At 42.0% G+C, this 16,706-nt stretch overlaps 1 protein-coding gene across 1 annotated transcript in view; it reads left to right on the forward strand.

Annotated features, from left to right (window-relative positions):
* The window catches only part of PRDM2 (PR/SET domain 2), a 66,272-nt gene extending 50,266 nt beyond the window's left edge, over positions 1-16,006 (forward strand). The window contains exons 9-10 of the mRNA XM_042051312.1: positions 11,157-11,291; positions 12,656-16,006. Of these exons, the coding sequence (XP_041907246.1) occupies positions 11,157-11,265 (109 nt within the window). The 3' untranslated portion in view covers positions 11,266-11,291; positions 12,656-16,006. The remainder of the gene's footprint in view (positions 1-11,156; positions 11,292-12,655) is intronic.
* Positions 16,007-16,706: the final 700 nt, after the last annotated feature.

The raw sequence follows: 16,706 nt of genomic DNA on the forward strand, positions 1-16,706 counted from the left end.
ATCTTAGGATAAGCACTACGCCAAGGGATGTGAAATCCAAGCTTGCAAAACCCACAGAAGCTGAGTCACAACCATAAAATTGCCTGCAGGCTTCTTGCTCATGCTCAGTGTCAGGCCTAAATTTTCTTACTTTGTGCTTGACACATGCAGGATGATTCAGACTAAAGCGAAGGGCACTGTTAAAAACAGATGAAACCCCACGGGAAATCATCAAAAGAAACAGTGAACCAAATCTTTTGCTCTTGATTTTGTCCATACCTTCGTGGATGGTGTTGGGCAGTTCAGTTTCTGTGCTTGGCAAATCGGGTTCCTTCAGCCTGTCCAGAATTCAGTGTAGATTCAGGGCCAACACTTGCTGCACTCCAAGTATTTTTGTCATGTATTAGGTCTCTTAAAGCGTTTTGTCTAAATGAGTCAATAGAGGCCAACCTAGCACGGCAGAATTCCCTTCCCACTTTCTCCTCACTTTCTGAGTCTTTTAGATGTTCAGTATACAATGGAAAAAAGCCTGATTTGGATGTTTTATGGATTTTCCAAGTTCTTATTTACACATGCAAATAAAACTTTATATAGCAGTGATGAATTTCTCAACACCAGATATATAATGGTGTATCTTTTTATGGATAAGAAGGCTAGAGCAGGGCTGCAGACCTACATATTTTGAAAATGAAATATATAATTATTCTAAAAGGTTGTACACCTCTAACTTAAGACAACAAATTGGTCTATTGTTCATAACAGCTTTTTATGGAAATACTGTTTGTCACGTGTTCATAGAGCTTTCAAGATTAATGACAGAATGGATGGAAAGTGACTAGTTTCTTTATACAGATACCCCTTTTATTTTTTGTTCTTAAAAAGTAATCTACCTCTTTAAAATTTGTAGTTTAATACTTGTTTGGTGAATTTGTGCCACTTTAACTTTCACTTTCACTATCATTCCCATTTTGTTACATTTCTGTTATGGGGACTTTATGTTGAAATATTGTATAAAGCATTTGTAGCAAGTTTTAAAAAATAAAATATTTAAAATTATTTAAATTGTTTTGGACACTTCAATTGTACTATATGTGATTTACATTTTACATTAATTTCATTTTGTTTTCATTTTGGGTTGTTAATCTTGGAGCATGTTCCTATATTAAAGTTTGCTGTTAGTTATATTGTTACTTCTATTGGAGAGTGATATAAAGACTATTCTAATGAAAACATTAAAAATTGCAATTTGACATAAAAGTGGGGTTGTCCTTGCTTTTGAATGCTGTAGCCTTGCTGGAGGGCTGTAAATGCAGGTAAGCAACTGAAGAGGGGTTTTCTTCCTCTACGTGCCGTCCATCCTGTGCTGTAAGTTTCAGTCGTAGTTACGAGTCCGTGATGTTGCAAGCACTTAATGACCAACTAGATGGAACTATCATGACACATTTTCTATAACCAATAAAGTAAACTTTATAAAAACTTGGGGGGAAACTTGCCTTTTGTGTGGAAAGCAGATGTACCGGGAAAAATGAAACTATGTACATCTAGGAGGAGTTAAGTGTGCTTGCATCCTTCAGTTGTGTCCTTCTGGTTCAGTGACATGAATTTATACCAACTGGCCACTTCTGACTTAGCCTGAGGATTTTAGGTTTCAATTGTGGACACTGCTAATAAATTTAAACTATTTAAGTGAAAATTACATACACTATTTCAACTTTTTCTGATACTATAGTTTTCTGTTTTTCTGATATTATAGTGTTCTATTTTTATATGCTTTAAAGTTGTTAAATAGTTCAATAAAAAAAAAATACATGCAAAGATATTTTTGGCTCTTGAGAATTTTGGAATGTTGTATTCCACCACCAAGATGTGTGTTCTGCCTTTTGCAGTGGAGCTGGAAGCATCTGCATCCATATTAGTGTGGCAGTGGGGTGGAATAATGTAACATTGAAACAGCATTACAGCAGTTCCTGCACATGCTCCTTACTAATCCAGTAGTAAGTTACTATTTTATGTAGTTGTCTATTAAAATTAATGCTTCTGTCTGAGTAAGATTCTTTGGTAAGAACTCCCAGTTTATTTTTTTTATGTGGGATGTCATTCCTTGAATGTGTTCTCTCCATAACAACATTTCCCGTGAATTTTAACTGATAGGGGAAGATCTGGTGCAATGATGCAGAGGTTCCAACTTTGTTCATGGAGTGTTTTTGCACTCACTGCAGTTTGGGATTTACACCACAATGAAAGAGGTGAATCCTTAGTCTACCTGCAACAGCAGTTACACCAAGGAGGTGGGAGGAAGCCACAGTGAAGGTTTTCAGTCCTGATTAAGTTTTCCTATATTTACCCAAGGGGAAACATTGTTTTACATACCCAGTGTTGTATTTGAATGTTTTATAAGAAAAGGGAAACATGGAAAAAAGGTGAAAACTCATAGTTTTGAGATTGTTGAGGATGGGACATAAACTTGAATTGTTGTTTCACATCTTTTACTGACAAATGAAATACGGGTTGGTGTTTGCTCTTGCTGCAGTCTGGGTATTTCAGTCACCTTGTAAGGATTTATTAGCCATGTCTAGCAGTGAACTGATGGTCAGTGAACTGATGGTGAGTAAACCAGCCTCATTCCCTAATATCGTGGAAGAAATCCTCTTACCATTGTATTTGTGGTTTCTCTGCTGTGATGTTAAATCGTGTTATGTCCCAAGGATGTGCCACACTGAGATGTTCACCTGTGTTCACCAGTTTTTCGGGGAAGTGCTGGGTGATGGAGATCTTAGCTCCAAATCAGAGAGGATCATCAAGGAGTTTCAGTCCTAAGTAGGTGACTCATCACAAATAGAAATGTGCAGCTTTCAGTTACTGTTGCTGTTGCATCTCATCTGCATAATTGAATTTCTCTGGCTTTTATAGCTGCCTCTGTGATCTGAAGCAACAATAAAGCTGTAATGTTGCCCACAAAGTGCTGACACATCTTGAAATTCATCCAGACAGGCAATGAAAACAATTAAACTTGTCCTGTTTAGAGACCAAGTGACATGCTGGGTGAGATCAAATGAGTGTCGGTTTAATAAAAACAGCGATGCTGGAGTTGTTGTGGAGACAGGAGATCTGACAGGTTCTGTTTACCTTTTTCTGTTTGCCATTTTCCAGTTTGCTGGAAGGCATTGGAACCAGCTTGTGGCAGCAACTGTCTGAGCTGTGTTCAGTCCTAGGTGTTACAGCCAATCCAAGAGATGCAGCCAGGCCCCTCCTGCTTTGCAAGCTCCTCAGCCCTGGTGGAAACTGCCCGAGGGGATTAAGGCTGGGGTGTTTCTGGTTCTCTGGTTTGTCAGCATTTTGTATTGCAAGACTTACTTAAAATTCTCATTTAGTTCCTGATGATTTTCTTTGGGGAGATGTCATAGAGTTTGATGTCTAAATGTTCAGTATCAAATGCAAATAGGAACAGCACTCGCTTCATTTACTGTGGTTTGTGACTTCATTTCCAAAATTACGGGCTCAGCTCCAGCTTTTTACTGGAGTTGGGTTTAGCCAAGGAGCTGAATTGCTAGAGACAGACAGGTAGCTTGTGAATGACCTTAAAAAGAGAACTTAGAAGACCTTACATACTAATTCTGGCTTTTATTTAGTGAATGCAATCTCCGTGAGTCACATGATGGTGTAGTTCTGCTCGTGATGAAAAGGAGCTAAACAATAGATTTTGAACAACAAGTACATGCTGGTTTGGAGCTGAGCTTTTCTGGTAAGTCGATGAGAGAGGGGTGAACTTCCACATCTATTTAATTAAACTGTTAAAAATAGCAGCTTTCTAATGGAAAAGAGGATGTACCTTCCAGTACTTTGCAAGAGCGGGATGGTGAGGAAAATATTTCAGAGCAAGATGCAAATAAAACACTCTTAAGGAAGGCATGATCTATTAAGTGTACAGTTAATGGTCCATTGTACACATCAAATGAGAGAGTGGGGATTTAATGTTTTTAAAGAGGGATGTTTTTTCCATGTGTATGAATGAGTTGCTGTTATTTCCTGAACTTTGGGGTTTTTTTTTTAAATTTTAATGTGTTAGGGTATTTTTTGAATTAAGTTAATACTAAGGTAACAGACTGTAGCAGGAGTTGGTGCCTCTTTGTGCCCATCATTTACAGTCAGGCAAGGGTCAGATGTTTAAAATGCAAGTAGATTGTTAGAGTGGGGATGGATGTAAAGTATCCAGTGTCTAACACAAGATTACTCACAGGACCAGGAGTCCTGTGCTGCCTCTACACCAGTCTCCAGCCACTACCTACTTCTGACCCTCTTCCTTAGTTCAGAGGAAGCCATTGAGTCACCTCTTGAGTGCTGCTTCCCACACAGACTTCATCGCTTGCCATTCTCCTTTTGCTGATCCTGCACCTTTACTTCACTTATTAAGTCTTTAAAAATGCTTTTGGTAGATCATTAGAGCATTCATTGAGAAAAGAGCACTGAAATACTGCTTTCTGGTTTTTTCAGATACAAGGCAGTATAACTGAAACTCAAAGAGAAGCTTGAGCAGGCATCAAGTTGGAGGGAAGCTTTTTTTAAGAGATAGATAGCTGCTTCATTTTCCTAATTTATTCAGAGCTCGAGTGGCTAGTGAAACATAATGTTGTAATCAGCAACATGCACTTTGTTTGTGTATATATCTCTCTGTTTAATTTTTTAAGACTTTATGTTTCATGAGCCAAACAGGGTCTCTGAGTCATGTTTTGGATGACAGTATTCCCAGAAACTGCCAGAGGGTTGTGAGAAATGGCTTTGGTTATTCAGCAGGTGATGTTCCATTTCTCTGAAGTACAGGCTCAGCGTTCAGTCATTTGAGGTGCTCTGGCACACAGAAGGTGAACAGCAAAACTGAGCCTTGCACCACTCAATGCCCTGTGTCAGTCAAAAAGTAAGAGTAATAATCTCATATCTGGGCCTGTTTCAGCAAAGCCTGCCTTGATTCCAGCTGAGGGAGCTGGGGGGGGACTCAGCCTGGAGAAAAGGAGGCTCAGGGGGGTCAGTGTCACTCTACAACCCCCTGACAGGAGGGTGCAACCAGGTGGGGGGTGGGCTCTGCTCCCAGGGAACAAGGGACAGGACAAGAGGAAGTGGCCTCAAACTGTGCCAGAGGCTGCCCAGGAAGGTGGTGGAGTCCCCATCCTGGAGGTGTCCAGGGAATACCTGGATGTGGCACTCGGTGACAAGGTGTGGATGGGGTCACAGGTTGGACTCTCTGGCCTTGGTCTTTTCCAACCTCAGTGAGTCTGTGATTCCTTCTGCAGTTCAGGCAGTGCTGCTCAGCAAAGTTAAATGCCTGTGGTAAAGTAGATGCAAGGGCTTTTTCAGGGAGGTGATTTTGTTGGGAATGCAGAGGATGCACTTCCTGCTCAGGGCGTCTGAAGGCTCATTCCCACATACAGACTGTGTGTGCATAGCCCTCAGTCGTGTTCCAGCAGTGACTCAATGGGGGAATTTATGTAGTGTTTCCTTTAGGTATTGAGAGCTCTGCTAAACATTGCCGTGTGGAAGGAGGTGGGAAGATGAGAAATACTGAATTCTTACATCACTGAGCTGCTTTGAAGAGTTTCAAACTCAAACTCCACTGTCACTGTAATGCTATGAAGATTTTTTGCCTTTTATACCCCTGTTACACCTTTTTTAGAACTTCTGTATTCTTAGTGCTTTTTGCCTACGTTCTTGGACTTGTTTGTCAAGCTGAGAGACTCAACATTCTAGAAGCTTCATAGTTAGGGATCAGTGTGCCCCAGACCCCAAGGTCCTCTCCAGAACACGTTCTGTAAACCAAGATAGAACCATCCAGGGGAAGGCTCCTTGGGGAGGGGGGCTCACTTGAGCCTCTCATTGGGGAATCTTTGATAGATGTGCTAATTAGTAACACCTATAATGTTGTACCAGATCTTTTGGGAGTGTGAATTGCGGGGTGCATCTCGGTGCATTCGACCTGGACGTGTGCACCTAAGGATCCTTAAAATAAATACCAAGGTAAAATCCCTTTTCCCCTTTTAACCGTGTATGACTCTTGATTTTAAGACCAGGAAAAGGCATCAACTGGAACTTGAAGTTGTATTCTTCATTCATTATGGCAAATTCATTATGTCACTCATCTACCTTTTCAAATCACAAGCACATTTTGTTCTGTGGGTTCTTTTTTATGTAATGAGTTGTGCAGGACTGAGGGCTCATCCTTGTTCTGCTGCCCTCCAGCAATCCTTTTGAACTCCTTTGGTGTCACCATTTCTGTATAAAGCTAAATAAAATCGACTACAGTGTTCCCTATGTGTGATGAAAGTTTTCTCATTCTGTTAGGAATGTGATTCAGTAGGTACAAACTTTTTATCAAATCGCATTACCTGACAGTATAGAAGATGGGTTTGAGTACTGCTATTTGTAATCCAGAGTTGTTCACCTTTTGGCTTGCAAAATACTCTGTGCTGCTTTAAAAGGGCAGGAAGAGAAATTGCTGACATGATACTGTTCATCTAAATTTACAGGTCTAGACCAAGATTTCTTAAGTGACTAATCATCTCTGAGCTCAACTTGAAGTACCTTCAAGGCAACTGATTTTCTGAAGGAGCTCAGTAGCCATCTCAGTGCAGAGTTCCTTTCAAGTGGCTACTTTAGGTCACTGGTTACTTTTGAAAATGTAGTTCTATTTAAGTAAAGTGTTGTTGATACATCAATTTTAGAGTCCCCCAGGTGAGCTGTAGGCATGGTGTGAGATTTTTTCCAGCAGTTCTTGCTGTTGGTTTGGTGTTCATCATGAGAGTTCCTCATGATCCACTGCGAGTGAAACTGAGCCAGCAATGAGGAAACTTAAACTGTAGAGCACATGTGAAACAAAGCAATTTTTGAGTTACTGTGGGGCAGCAGTGCTGCTTTAAAGGATTAAGTTCTTTGAAGCGCTGTGGCTGGAGAGTGCTGTTAGGTGTCTTCTTGGAAGTTGAGAATGCAAAGGATCTCAATAACAGGTTTTTCCAGTTTAGATTCATGAAAGGCCTGACCATAATATTCATGTTCTAGCCTTTAGCGCCATGTGAAGGAAAGATAAAATCCTGACATGCTCCAGCTCTTTCTCTGCTTTCATGAATAAACACACGTAAGTCTCCAAATATCCACAGTACAACACATTAAGATCCTTTTCCTTTCTGCTGCTTCCCCATTTTCTATACAGTGAGTCAGGACTTTTCCATAGAAAAGAGAGACATCCTTTTCAACAAAATTCTGTTCATAAACCTTTTTGTCTTGATAAATACTTTGTTTCACTAAAACAGACAAATGAAGGTCTTTTCCTTAGTGATTGATAGTTTTGATGTTTTTCCAAGTCCTTGTTTGTGTATTTACTTTCCCATTAAGCAGTATACTCCTGTCAGAGAGTGCATTTCAGTCAGGGTAGCAGTACTGTAGTTTAATCTCACTGAGAGCAGAAAGCCCAGAAATGGCATTTATCCACTCCCTAAACCCTCGTGCTTCCCTTCTGGCCTGTGAAATTGCTCAGCCTAATTCTGCAAAACCAAGAATTTGGGCTTAAACATGCACATTTCTATTTTTTTTTCCTAGGAGTCAATGATTTGTGTCAGCTTAGCTATTCTTTTACTTAAGAGTAGGAAATACTTGATAGAATATGTTCCTGGCATGCTTATTGTTAAACGTGATGTGGAATGTGTGTGTGTGTCTGAAATTTTGGAGCATATCCTTGGGGGTATTTTAGATTAGCAGCGTAGAAGTATAATCCTTGCAGGATAAAAAAACCACTTTAATTGAGGTAAAAATGTGAACTTAAATCACCTGAATTTTTACCACATATTGCCATGACTTTGTTCACTGAATTTCCCTGGTGGGACTGGCAGCCACCTTGGATCACTCCAGCCTTCATTCCCAAAAATACCATGGCTTCTTTTTCTGGGACATTTCTAGAGAATTAAACTAGCAACCCAGGAAAATGTTAATTGCACAAGTGTGGTAGGAGACAAGCTAATTTGAATAAAAAATACCAAATGTATTTTGGGAATGTCTGAGGGAAGGGGGTGTGCCAGGATTTGGCATTTTTCCTGGCCTTTGAGTTCGTGTGTGCTGCTCAAGGCAAGGCTCAGGGGCCTGGGAAGGTATATGGAAGTAGGAACTTGGTTTGGACAAATACTTCAGTATTCAGGAGACAATGGAACCTGTGACAGTAATGCAGGTGGGGGGAACCTTTACCTTTGTTCAGTCCTCTGCTTTAAGGCTGCAGATTTTCTGGGTGACCTTGGCAAATCACTTTCCGCCTGACTCCATTCTGGATCTGAAAAACTAGGATTATGGTACTGATTCACACTACAAAACACTTTCAGATCTGAGGATGGAAAATTTTAAGAGCTGGGATTTAGTATATTTTTGTTGTAGCACATCTCACCAAATTGGGTGATTTATCTCTTTTAGTTTGGGTATGCTCTCAGTTGTGAGAGAGAACTTTAGGCCCTGTCTCTGTGTAAAAAATAGCCTCATTTAACTTCTGGGTTAGCTTTAATTTATGGAATAGCTGGTGCATCTACCAAACTTTTGTTTACTTTGGTTTAAAAGTCCTTAGTTGACAGAGAAAACTTTGTGCAGACAAGTCCTTCCTGCTACCTAGCATTTGGGTTCTGGGCCTTTTTTCCTTTCAAGCAGAGTATGTTTTCTGATGTTATTCCTTTTTTTTTTTTGATTAATTTTTTTTCTGGCTAGGACTGTTCCCTAGCAATGGTTCTGGCAGAGGTGGGGTAGCCTGGGCTGTGCTATTGGTCTGGGCTGTGCACAGGGGTTGGGATTGCACAGTGAGGGGCTGGGAACAACCCTTGCCGCTTCCCACTGGAATCATCCCTCAGCAACATCACACAGGGTGGCTCAGAACTCCTTTTCTTTGCGTGTCTCCAGTTACCCAGGGCTGAGATGGTGAAAGCAGGTGCAAAGTGACAATGCTAAAAATAGCAATTTCAATCACTGCTCCTAATGCAGTGGGGGAATTTCAGCTCCCCTCCCCCTCAGAGACCAGCTCCCCTTGCACACCCAGGAGTTTGTCAAAATCACCCCGACATCCCAGCTCTTCTTTTAACAGGCTCTAAAATGAGAGTTAGCGATCCACTTGAGGGTAATGTCGGGACAGAGGAGGGCCCTGACTCCTGACAGCTTTGGCGGAGTGGACACAGCTGCAGTTCTGAAGCACGGTCCATTGGGAGCACTATGGGAAGACAGCAGTAAGAACTCCATAAGGAACTCAATTTCACTTTCTATTTAGAAAAACAATCCTTTTTTATCTAATTCCTCTAATCCTCAGCTTCCAAATAACAAGCCATGATCTATTAACTTTAAAGCTTGAGGAAGTTAGGGGTGAAAGATTGTGGAATTCTGGAGTAATTTGGGTTGGAACGGACCTTAAAACCCATCTCATTCCACTCCCTGCCATGGGCAGGGACACCGTCCACTGTCCCAGGGTGCTCCAAGCCCTGTCCAACCTGGCCTTGGAAACTTCCAGGGATGGGGCAGGCACAGCTTCTCTGGGCAACCTGTGCCAGGGCCTCCCCACCCTCACAGGGAAGAATTCCTTCCTGATGCCTGATCAGGGTGTGCATTTGAAAATCTAGGTCAGATTTTCCCTGATATTTTGTCTCTTTGGATTTGAGGCTTTTAACGTTTTTTTTCTTTAGGTTTCCCATAGGATGTAGACCTTGCCTCACTGCAGGCAAGAGCACACAGATGTCATTGATTAGAGAAGAACTTTAAGAAGTCATAATTAATATTTTGACAGAAAGCATTACTTACATGGACACATTCTAAACAGAATGAAACTAAAATTTCCCTCTTCTAGTTATAGTAAAAGTCTGAAGCCAAACAAACTAAGCTTATTTTGGATATTCTACTGTTTCCCTTGGTTACAGTCCTTATATGGAACAACAAAAATCTGGCTTTTGTTGACCTCCCCATTGCCACTTTCTGGTTCTTCCACACTGGCTGAAGGTTTCAGAATTGCATTCACAAAGGCTGGAGTGGATGATTTACATAGAACAATAAAAAAACTTTTGGCAGGCGATTTTAACCACCAATTTTAATTTGAAAATAATTGAATCGCTTACTTTTCAAAATTTCTGTGGTTTTGGTTTTCTGTTGTAATGGAAAAGTTTTGCACTTCTTTATGTCTAACTTGGAGTTACATTGTGTGTAAGGACAAACTGAAATCTCCTTTAAAGGGTGTGTATTGAACTCTAAAAATAACCCAGAGAGAAGCCTGGCTTTTAACTTTTCTTAGACGTGTTGCTGTGTAAGAAAATGATATTTCAAAAGATGTTCCCTTGGAAGAACATAAGTGGTTGGGTTTGGTCAGAATTTGGAAGAATTTGCCTTGAGAAGGAAGGTATGTAATTACCTGTGGGGGTGCACAGGTGTGAGGGAAAGCAGACAAGTTTGTGCATGATAGCAAAAGGTGCTGAATTTAAAAACAAATAGGAGATTTTTTGGAATATTTTAGTGTAAGGAAGTTTAGCTTGGGTATACATTTGAACTGAGATTGTATGTCTAGAATAGGGCAGAAGGAGTTGGACTTCCCTTGCTTCGAGCCAGCTTTTCAGGCTTTCTTCTTGAAATCACAATCAACTGAGGCATAAAATTAAAATTTTTAAGTAAACATCTTTGATTTTCACTTTCACTTTGGGACTCTTAGTTTAAAATTTGAAGTGCAATAAAGCACTGTTGTGACCTCTACCTGTCCTTGTTGAGTCTGTCAGGGCAATAAGTGATGGAAGTGTTCTGCTGACTTTGACCTGGGGAAAAATGATGTGGTATATGTTCTGGTAAAGTAAAATTCCTTTTCTATAAATATTTTAAAGCCTGATACGGACTGTCCTGAGAGAATAGACCATGACTCTTCTAGTTTCTGATGTAGCTGTGGGTTTGTCTGTCCGGGTCGGAGGGTCTGGGACCTGGGGTGGGAGCCTGGATGCTGCTTCCAGTTGACATTATCTATTTCCTGCTTAAATAAACTCACAGGGTAAGTTCGGAACAAGGCAAAAAAATCCTCTTGCCTTCAGAAGTGGCTCTTGGTAATTGCAGTGTGGGTGGAATGTCGTTTTCTTTTCTCATAGCTTACTAAAGCACGTCTCTGGTTTTGTGTCTGGTCGCTGATGCTCTTCTGCCTCTTTGCACAGTTACAGGCTCCGCATGGCCTCTAGATGTCCCTCCTCCTCCTCGCATAACCCCAGCACCAGGCAGTGCAAGAAATCCAGCTCCACCACATCCCACTTCTTCAAGGAATAGACCCTGGGCATGTCTGACCAAACCAGGTACAGCCACAGAGCCCCGGGAGGATGCGCAGGGCTCCCTTCTCCTGTGCTCCCAAACCCTTCCGTGTTTCTGTGGGCAAGGAGTGCAAGGCACTTTGGAGATATGAGCCAAGCCTCAGAAAACCCACAGTGTCACTGCTCTTGTAACTGGTGCAGTTGTGGTTTTGGGGAAGGCTGAGATGCTGAGATCTGGATGAGCCATAGAAAAGCTGCATTCCCTTCCACGCTGGAAGTGATGCTTCCTGTCCAAGACTCTGAGACCACCGAGATGCTCGTGCCATTGCTGGCTGCTCTGTCTCATTCCTGGGGTGGAGAGTCTCTAGGATTTGTTCCCTTTGGAGCTTTTTCCTAGCAATAATCTCCTCTTGAAATATGTGATGTACTAATTCCAAAGGGATAAGGTATTCTCTAGTCATGGGTACTTAACATACTGTGGATCAAAAGGATTGTGTTAGGGTAGTCAGCCCTTTACCCCTCATAGAAGCTTTAAGGAGAGTTTTGCTCATGATCTTTTAAGACCTGAGGTGTTGCTCCTCTGGATCCTGGGGACCTTGAAGATAATTTTTGTAAGGATGGGTTTTATCTCTGTGTTGGAAGTAGTGATGTTCGTATCTGATTGTAATAGTGGGCCAAGTGCTTTGGGGTCTTTTAGGCTGAATGGGTGAACCCTGAACAAATATTAACTGCCCAAAAAAACATATACTTGGGAATGTGCATTTTGCTGGCTGCTTTGGTGGCACTCCACAAGCTCAAAGACCAGCATTACAATGCAAATTGCAGTGCTGTGATAACATGCAAAAACCTTAGTTGAGGTTGTGGTGAGATAAGCTGTGTAATGAAGCACTGTAGGCTTGGGCAAACTAATGACCCAGCCCCATGTGTTGGTGAGGCTGAGTTGATTTTCTGTTGGTTTAAACAAGACACTGTTTTCTGCTCCTTCATTTCCCCACCATTAACTTGCAGATTAGAATCTCCTTTATACTGATGTAACAGCTAAGGAACATGATACTTGAAATATGTAAAACTAAAGGTGAGAATGAGTACCAGCAAAATCAAGACACTGCAGCCTGAAGTTTATTCTTTCTTAAAGTGATTCAAAAAACAACATTTGAGGGAATAGTTAGTAAACTGACTGAGGTTTGCTATCTCCTGAGTAATGGAGGTGATTGCTAATGAAATGTTAACATCCCTAGCTGTGGCACAGACCATTTAGTTGTGGGAAATCCAAGCAAAATTAAATCATGGATGTCTCTTCCCTGTACAGTGGTCACTGAATGACTTGTCCTGCTTCCAGCTCCATGGAACATGGAACTGTGACTCCTTAAACTATTTCTGATTAAATGCAACTCTCTGTGTACTTTCAGGTACCAGAAACTTCTGACTGGAAAAGGTGAGGTGAAGTGATCCTCAAGCATTATGCCCTCCTGCTTGGCTCAGATGTGGCGAGATGGGTTCCTCAGCAGACAACCGGGACAGTGGTTTCTTCTGCTGGAAGTGATGATGTGCTTCTGTCATCTCACCCTTCCTTCCAAGGGAGGGAGCACAGAGCAGGCTCCTGCCTTCTCCAGTGAGTGGTGAACTGTGGATGCTGGGGACAGGGTGATCTTGGGGTCCACCAATGTGTGGAGCCCACGTGCCAGCACGGAGAACAGCATGGAGAAGTGTTCAGACATCCGCAGGCAAACTACCCGTGCTCAGAGGGTGGATGGGTCTGGATGAGTCTCCTCTTTCTGGGAGAACATAGAGGGTTTAACATACTATGCAATTAAACTCTGGTAAGACTGTTACATCCTTTTAGTTTCTGCTTTACATCCTAACGGGTAAAGAACTGGGCATCCCACAAAAAAACACTGAAGGGAGAGGTAGGTTTTCCTGAGGTTTCCACATGTGAAGTCTGTGGGTACCCCAGTCTCTTGACTTTGTACCATTAGCTTTAAGGGGCAGATGCTGTTGCTTCTGAAGTGCATCAGGAGCCGTGTTTTTTGGGAAGATCACCTGTTACATGATCTCGTGAAATGTACTGATAGCCCAGTTCCATGAAGGGACAAGCATCCATTTCTCAAAAGCTGCCATAACTTGTGTTGCCAGTCTGGTACTGTTTAGAGTCAGGCTTTATTTATTTAGGGACAGTATCAAACACGGGTGTTGCTGTGCAGTATCAGGCCAGACTTGTCCTTAAATACAGCATTTGTCCTTAAACAGAGCGCCTGTGTTTGTGTCTCTAGACACGTGTTTAGTTTCAGGCGTCCTGTCCAGAGGCCATCCATGAGGACAGCCAGTAAAGGCTAATTCCAGAAACAAACAGTTCAGCTAGTAAAATGCAGGGCAGAAAGGTCTCTTACCTCTTTCTTACCCTCAAATGGGGTCAATCACACCGAGGTGCATTGTCTGCCAGTTCTGGGCAGAACTTCTGCCCAGTTCACTCGTGAGGTGAACGGTTCCTTCTGCCAACACATGATTTTCCAGGATCCCTGCTAATGTAGCATCTAGGTTTGGAATTTTTTAAGGAGGCCAAAGGGGTTGATTGTCCTATTTCCCTCTTGTTTCAGTCAATTTATTCCTGTCCTTGACTTTGCACTCCACACAGATAAGCACAGGTCTGTGTATGCCCACGTTAGTTAAGAAAGAACAAGTGCCCGGTTGATATTCCTTCCCACCACCCTGAAAAAGTCGAAAAAAGGATCAATTTTATATATATATCTTCATATGTAGATATATATATATGACAGATAAAAATATATATGTATGGAATTGCTGAAAACAGTTAATTTTGTATAGTTTTGATGAAAATCAAATTGTTCAAAATGAATACAAAAGCTTTAAAGAAGAAACATTGTTCACTATAAAAATGTTTCAGGTGCATGTTGTTTGAGTTGGAAAGAAAAGGTTTTCAGGATCTTGTATTATCTCACTACAGATTTTTTGGATAAACCCCTCTTGGAGGCTTTCTAAGTGCAATTGTGGTTTGGGGAAAGGCTGAGATGCTGAGAACTGGATGAGCCATAAATGCTGCATCCCCTTCCATGTTGGAAGACTGTGAGACCACCAAGATGCTCGTGCCATTGCTGGCTGCTCTGTCTCATTCCTGGGGTGGAGAGTCTCTAGGGTTTGTTCCCTTTGGAGTTTTTTGCCAGCAATAATCTCCTCTTGAAATAGATGTACTAATTGCAAACGAAGGCTGGAATTTTTCACAGCAGCCTTGGAAGACTGGGATTCTCATTAGTCATTCAAACTAGTTGGAAGTGAGTATCCAGATCTGCTAGGCAGCTTGGTAAATTTTGGTCAAATAGCACAAAAAAATGAGTTTCCTGGCCTTATGTCTATGTCCAAGCAGCTGGTGTGCACACACAGCTTTCTGATCAGTTTGTCTCGCTTTGGTTTTGCACATTATCTTTTTATTTTCTCTCCACATTTTCTTCTTCCTCTCATCGTGTGATATTGGTATGGTAGACCCTATTCTTTCAGACAGGAATGCTCTTCCTGTGTGTCTGGAGAGTATCTAGATCACTTGGAAAATGAGTATAGAGTGTTTGTAAACCTAAGATACTCTGACGTAGAGCACCAGTATTATTGGTGATTGATTGATTATGACTGATTTTCCCAGTGCAGTTTTGTAGGACACCTTGTCAAAGATCACAGTTAGTGTATAAATTACCACTGGTCACTTGAGGATTGTTGCTGAGGAAGTTTTCTTGCCATATAGCCCAAATACTACTTCAAACAATCCATTCTCCTCAGACCCACTCAACTTCCAGTCAGTTAAACTAAGTACAGAGTTCTGGCATGGATGCTGCCCAGTTTAGTGCCTTTAAGGCATTCCAGTGAGGTTACCAGAGGTCACTTCTGTGTAATTTATTTTTGCTTCTTTTTTTAGAGTGGCATCAGCTACAATAACTGACAGACTCAAGGAGAGAAGTGTGTACATTGTTGTGATATAGGAACGTTTTTCCCAGAGGAATTCTGGTTTATCACACAAGCCTGTAAATATGTATTTACAATTTTAAAAGCACGTCTTTATGTCCCTGGTTGTAAATGCTCTGTTTTTAAAGTTTTATAATGTGTGACTCAACCAAGAGACCACAGTCCACAGCTTTATATTGTACTGGTCTGTTTGAAGAGTCCATTACAGTCTAAGCTGTAGCAGAAAAATATCCACACCACCGACAAGAAGTAACCCATGGTTGCACCAGACTTCATCGTTTTTCCTCAGATAACAAATGCAGTTTTCTGGGAAGGTGGGGGGCGGGTGGGGGGGGTGCTTTTTCTTGCAGAAAAAAGCATCAGTTCAAAATGGTGTCATTTCTCTGGACCAGTGAGGAGATTCCATTCACAGTGAATTCAGGAAAAGTATGCCATTTTTTTCCCAAGGCAGAATTTCACAGTTTTGCAGCAAATTTTTAACCTCCCCCGTGCCTGCTGATGAAACGTGAAATTTTGCCCTTGAGTAATATCACAAGTTCTTGTGAAAATTCAAGGAGAGGGTGGGGAAAAAGCTCAGGTTTTGCATGTAGAATTTGCAAGGACAACACTGGCAGCTCTGCAGTGCTCTCATGGCAATGCTGATACTGAGAAGTTTATTAAAAATAAACTGTGTGGAGAAGTGGTGGGACCTGGTTGCTACTTGGGTTCTGAACACTGCTCTGGAAGACTGAAAGCTCTGTTGTCTGTCTGCCGTGTAAAGAAAAAGAACAACAATAAATCAATGTGGAAAACCACATTATGGAAATATTTATTGTTATTTCAGCCAAGGAGGTCTTAAAAACGGATATTGAATGTGTTCTAGCTCTGACACAACAGGAAGGTTTGGGGTTCTCCTGGCGGGTGGCAGGAGAGGAGGAAGGAGATGGAAGTGTCACCTTGGTCTGACAGGTTCTGTGCACAGACAGGGATTCTCCTGACAGCTCCACCCAAGGTCTGCACATCTGGAGAAGCAGCACATGAGCCTTTTGCAGTGTGGCATCTCCATTCAAATCCAAACCATCTGCTGAGGTGTGTCAGTATCATGGAACTTCAAGGCGGCTGTCCTCAGCCGGGAGGGACGTGTTTGGGCAGGGCGTGCAGTGGGAGCGTTGGTTGTTTTCCTTCCTAGGAGTGGTCCCTGTTTCATACATTGTGTGCCATCACAGCACACTGAGGCACTTTATGCTTTCTTCAGGGCCATGGGACTTGGCACTTTTAATAGAATCCAAAAATGGTTTGGGCTGGAGGGACCCTAAAGCTCATCCCATTCCCTGCCTGCCATGGGCAGGGATACCTTCCACTGTCCCAGGTTGCTCCAAGCCCCGTCCAACCTGGCCTTGGACACTGCCAGGGATGGGGCAGCTGCAGCTTCTCTGGGCACCCTGTGCCAGGGCCTCCCCACCCCCACTGTGCAAGACTTCTTTAAAGCTACTCTAAATGGACTGTCCCAGTTTA

The sequence above is a fragment of the Corvus kubaryi genome, unplaced genomic scaffold (genome assembly GCF_017639235.1).
Source record: "Corvus kubaryi isolate FWS band 111438036 unplaced genomic scaffold, C.kubaryi_AGA036_p1.0 75, whole genome shotgun sequence".
In the NCBI taxonomy this organism is placed as follows: domain Eukaryota; kingdom Metazoa; phylum Chordata; class Aves; order Passeriformes; family Corvidae; genus Corvus; species Corvus kubaryi.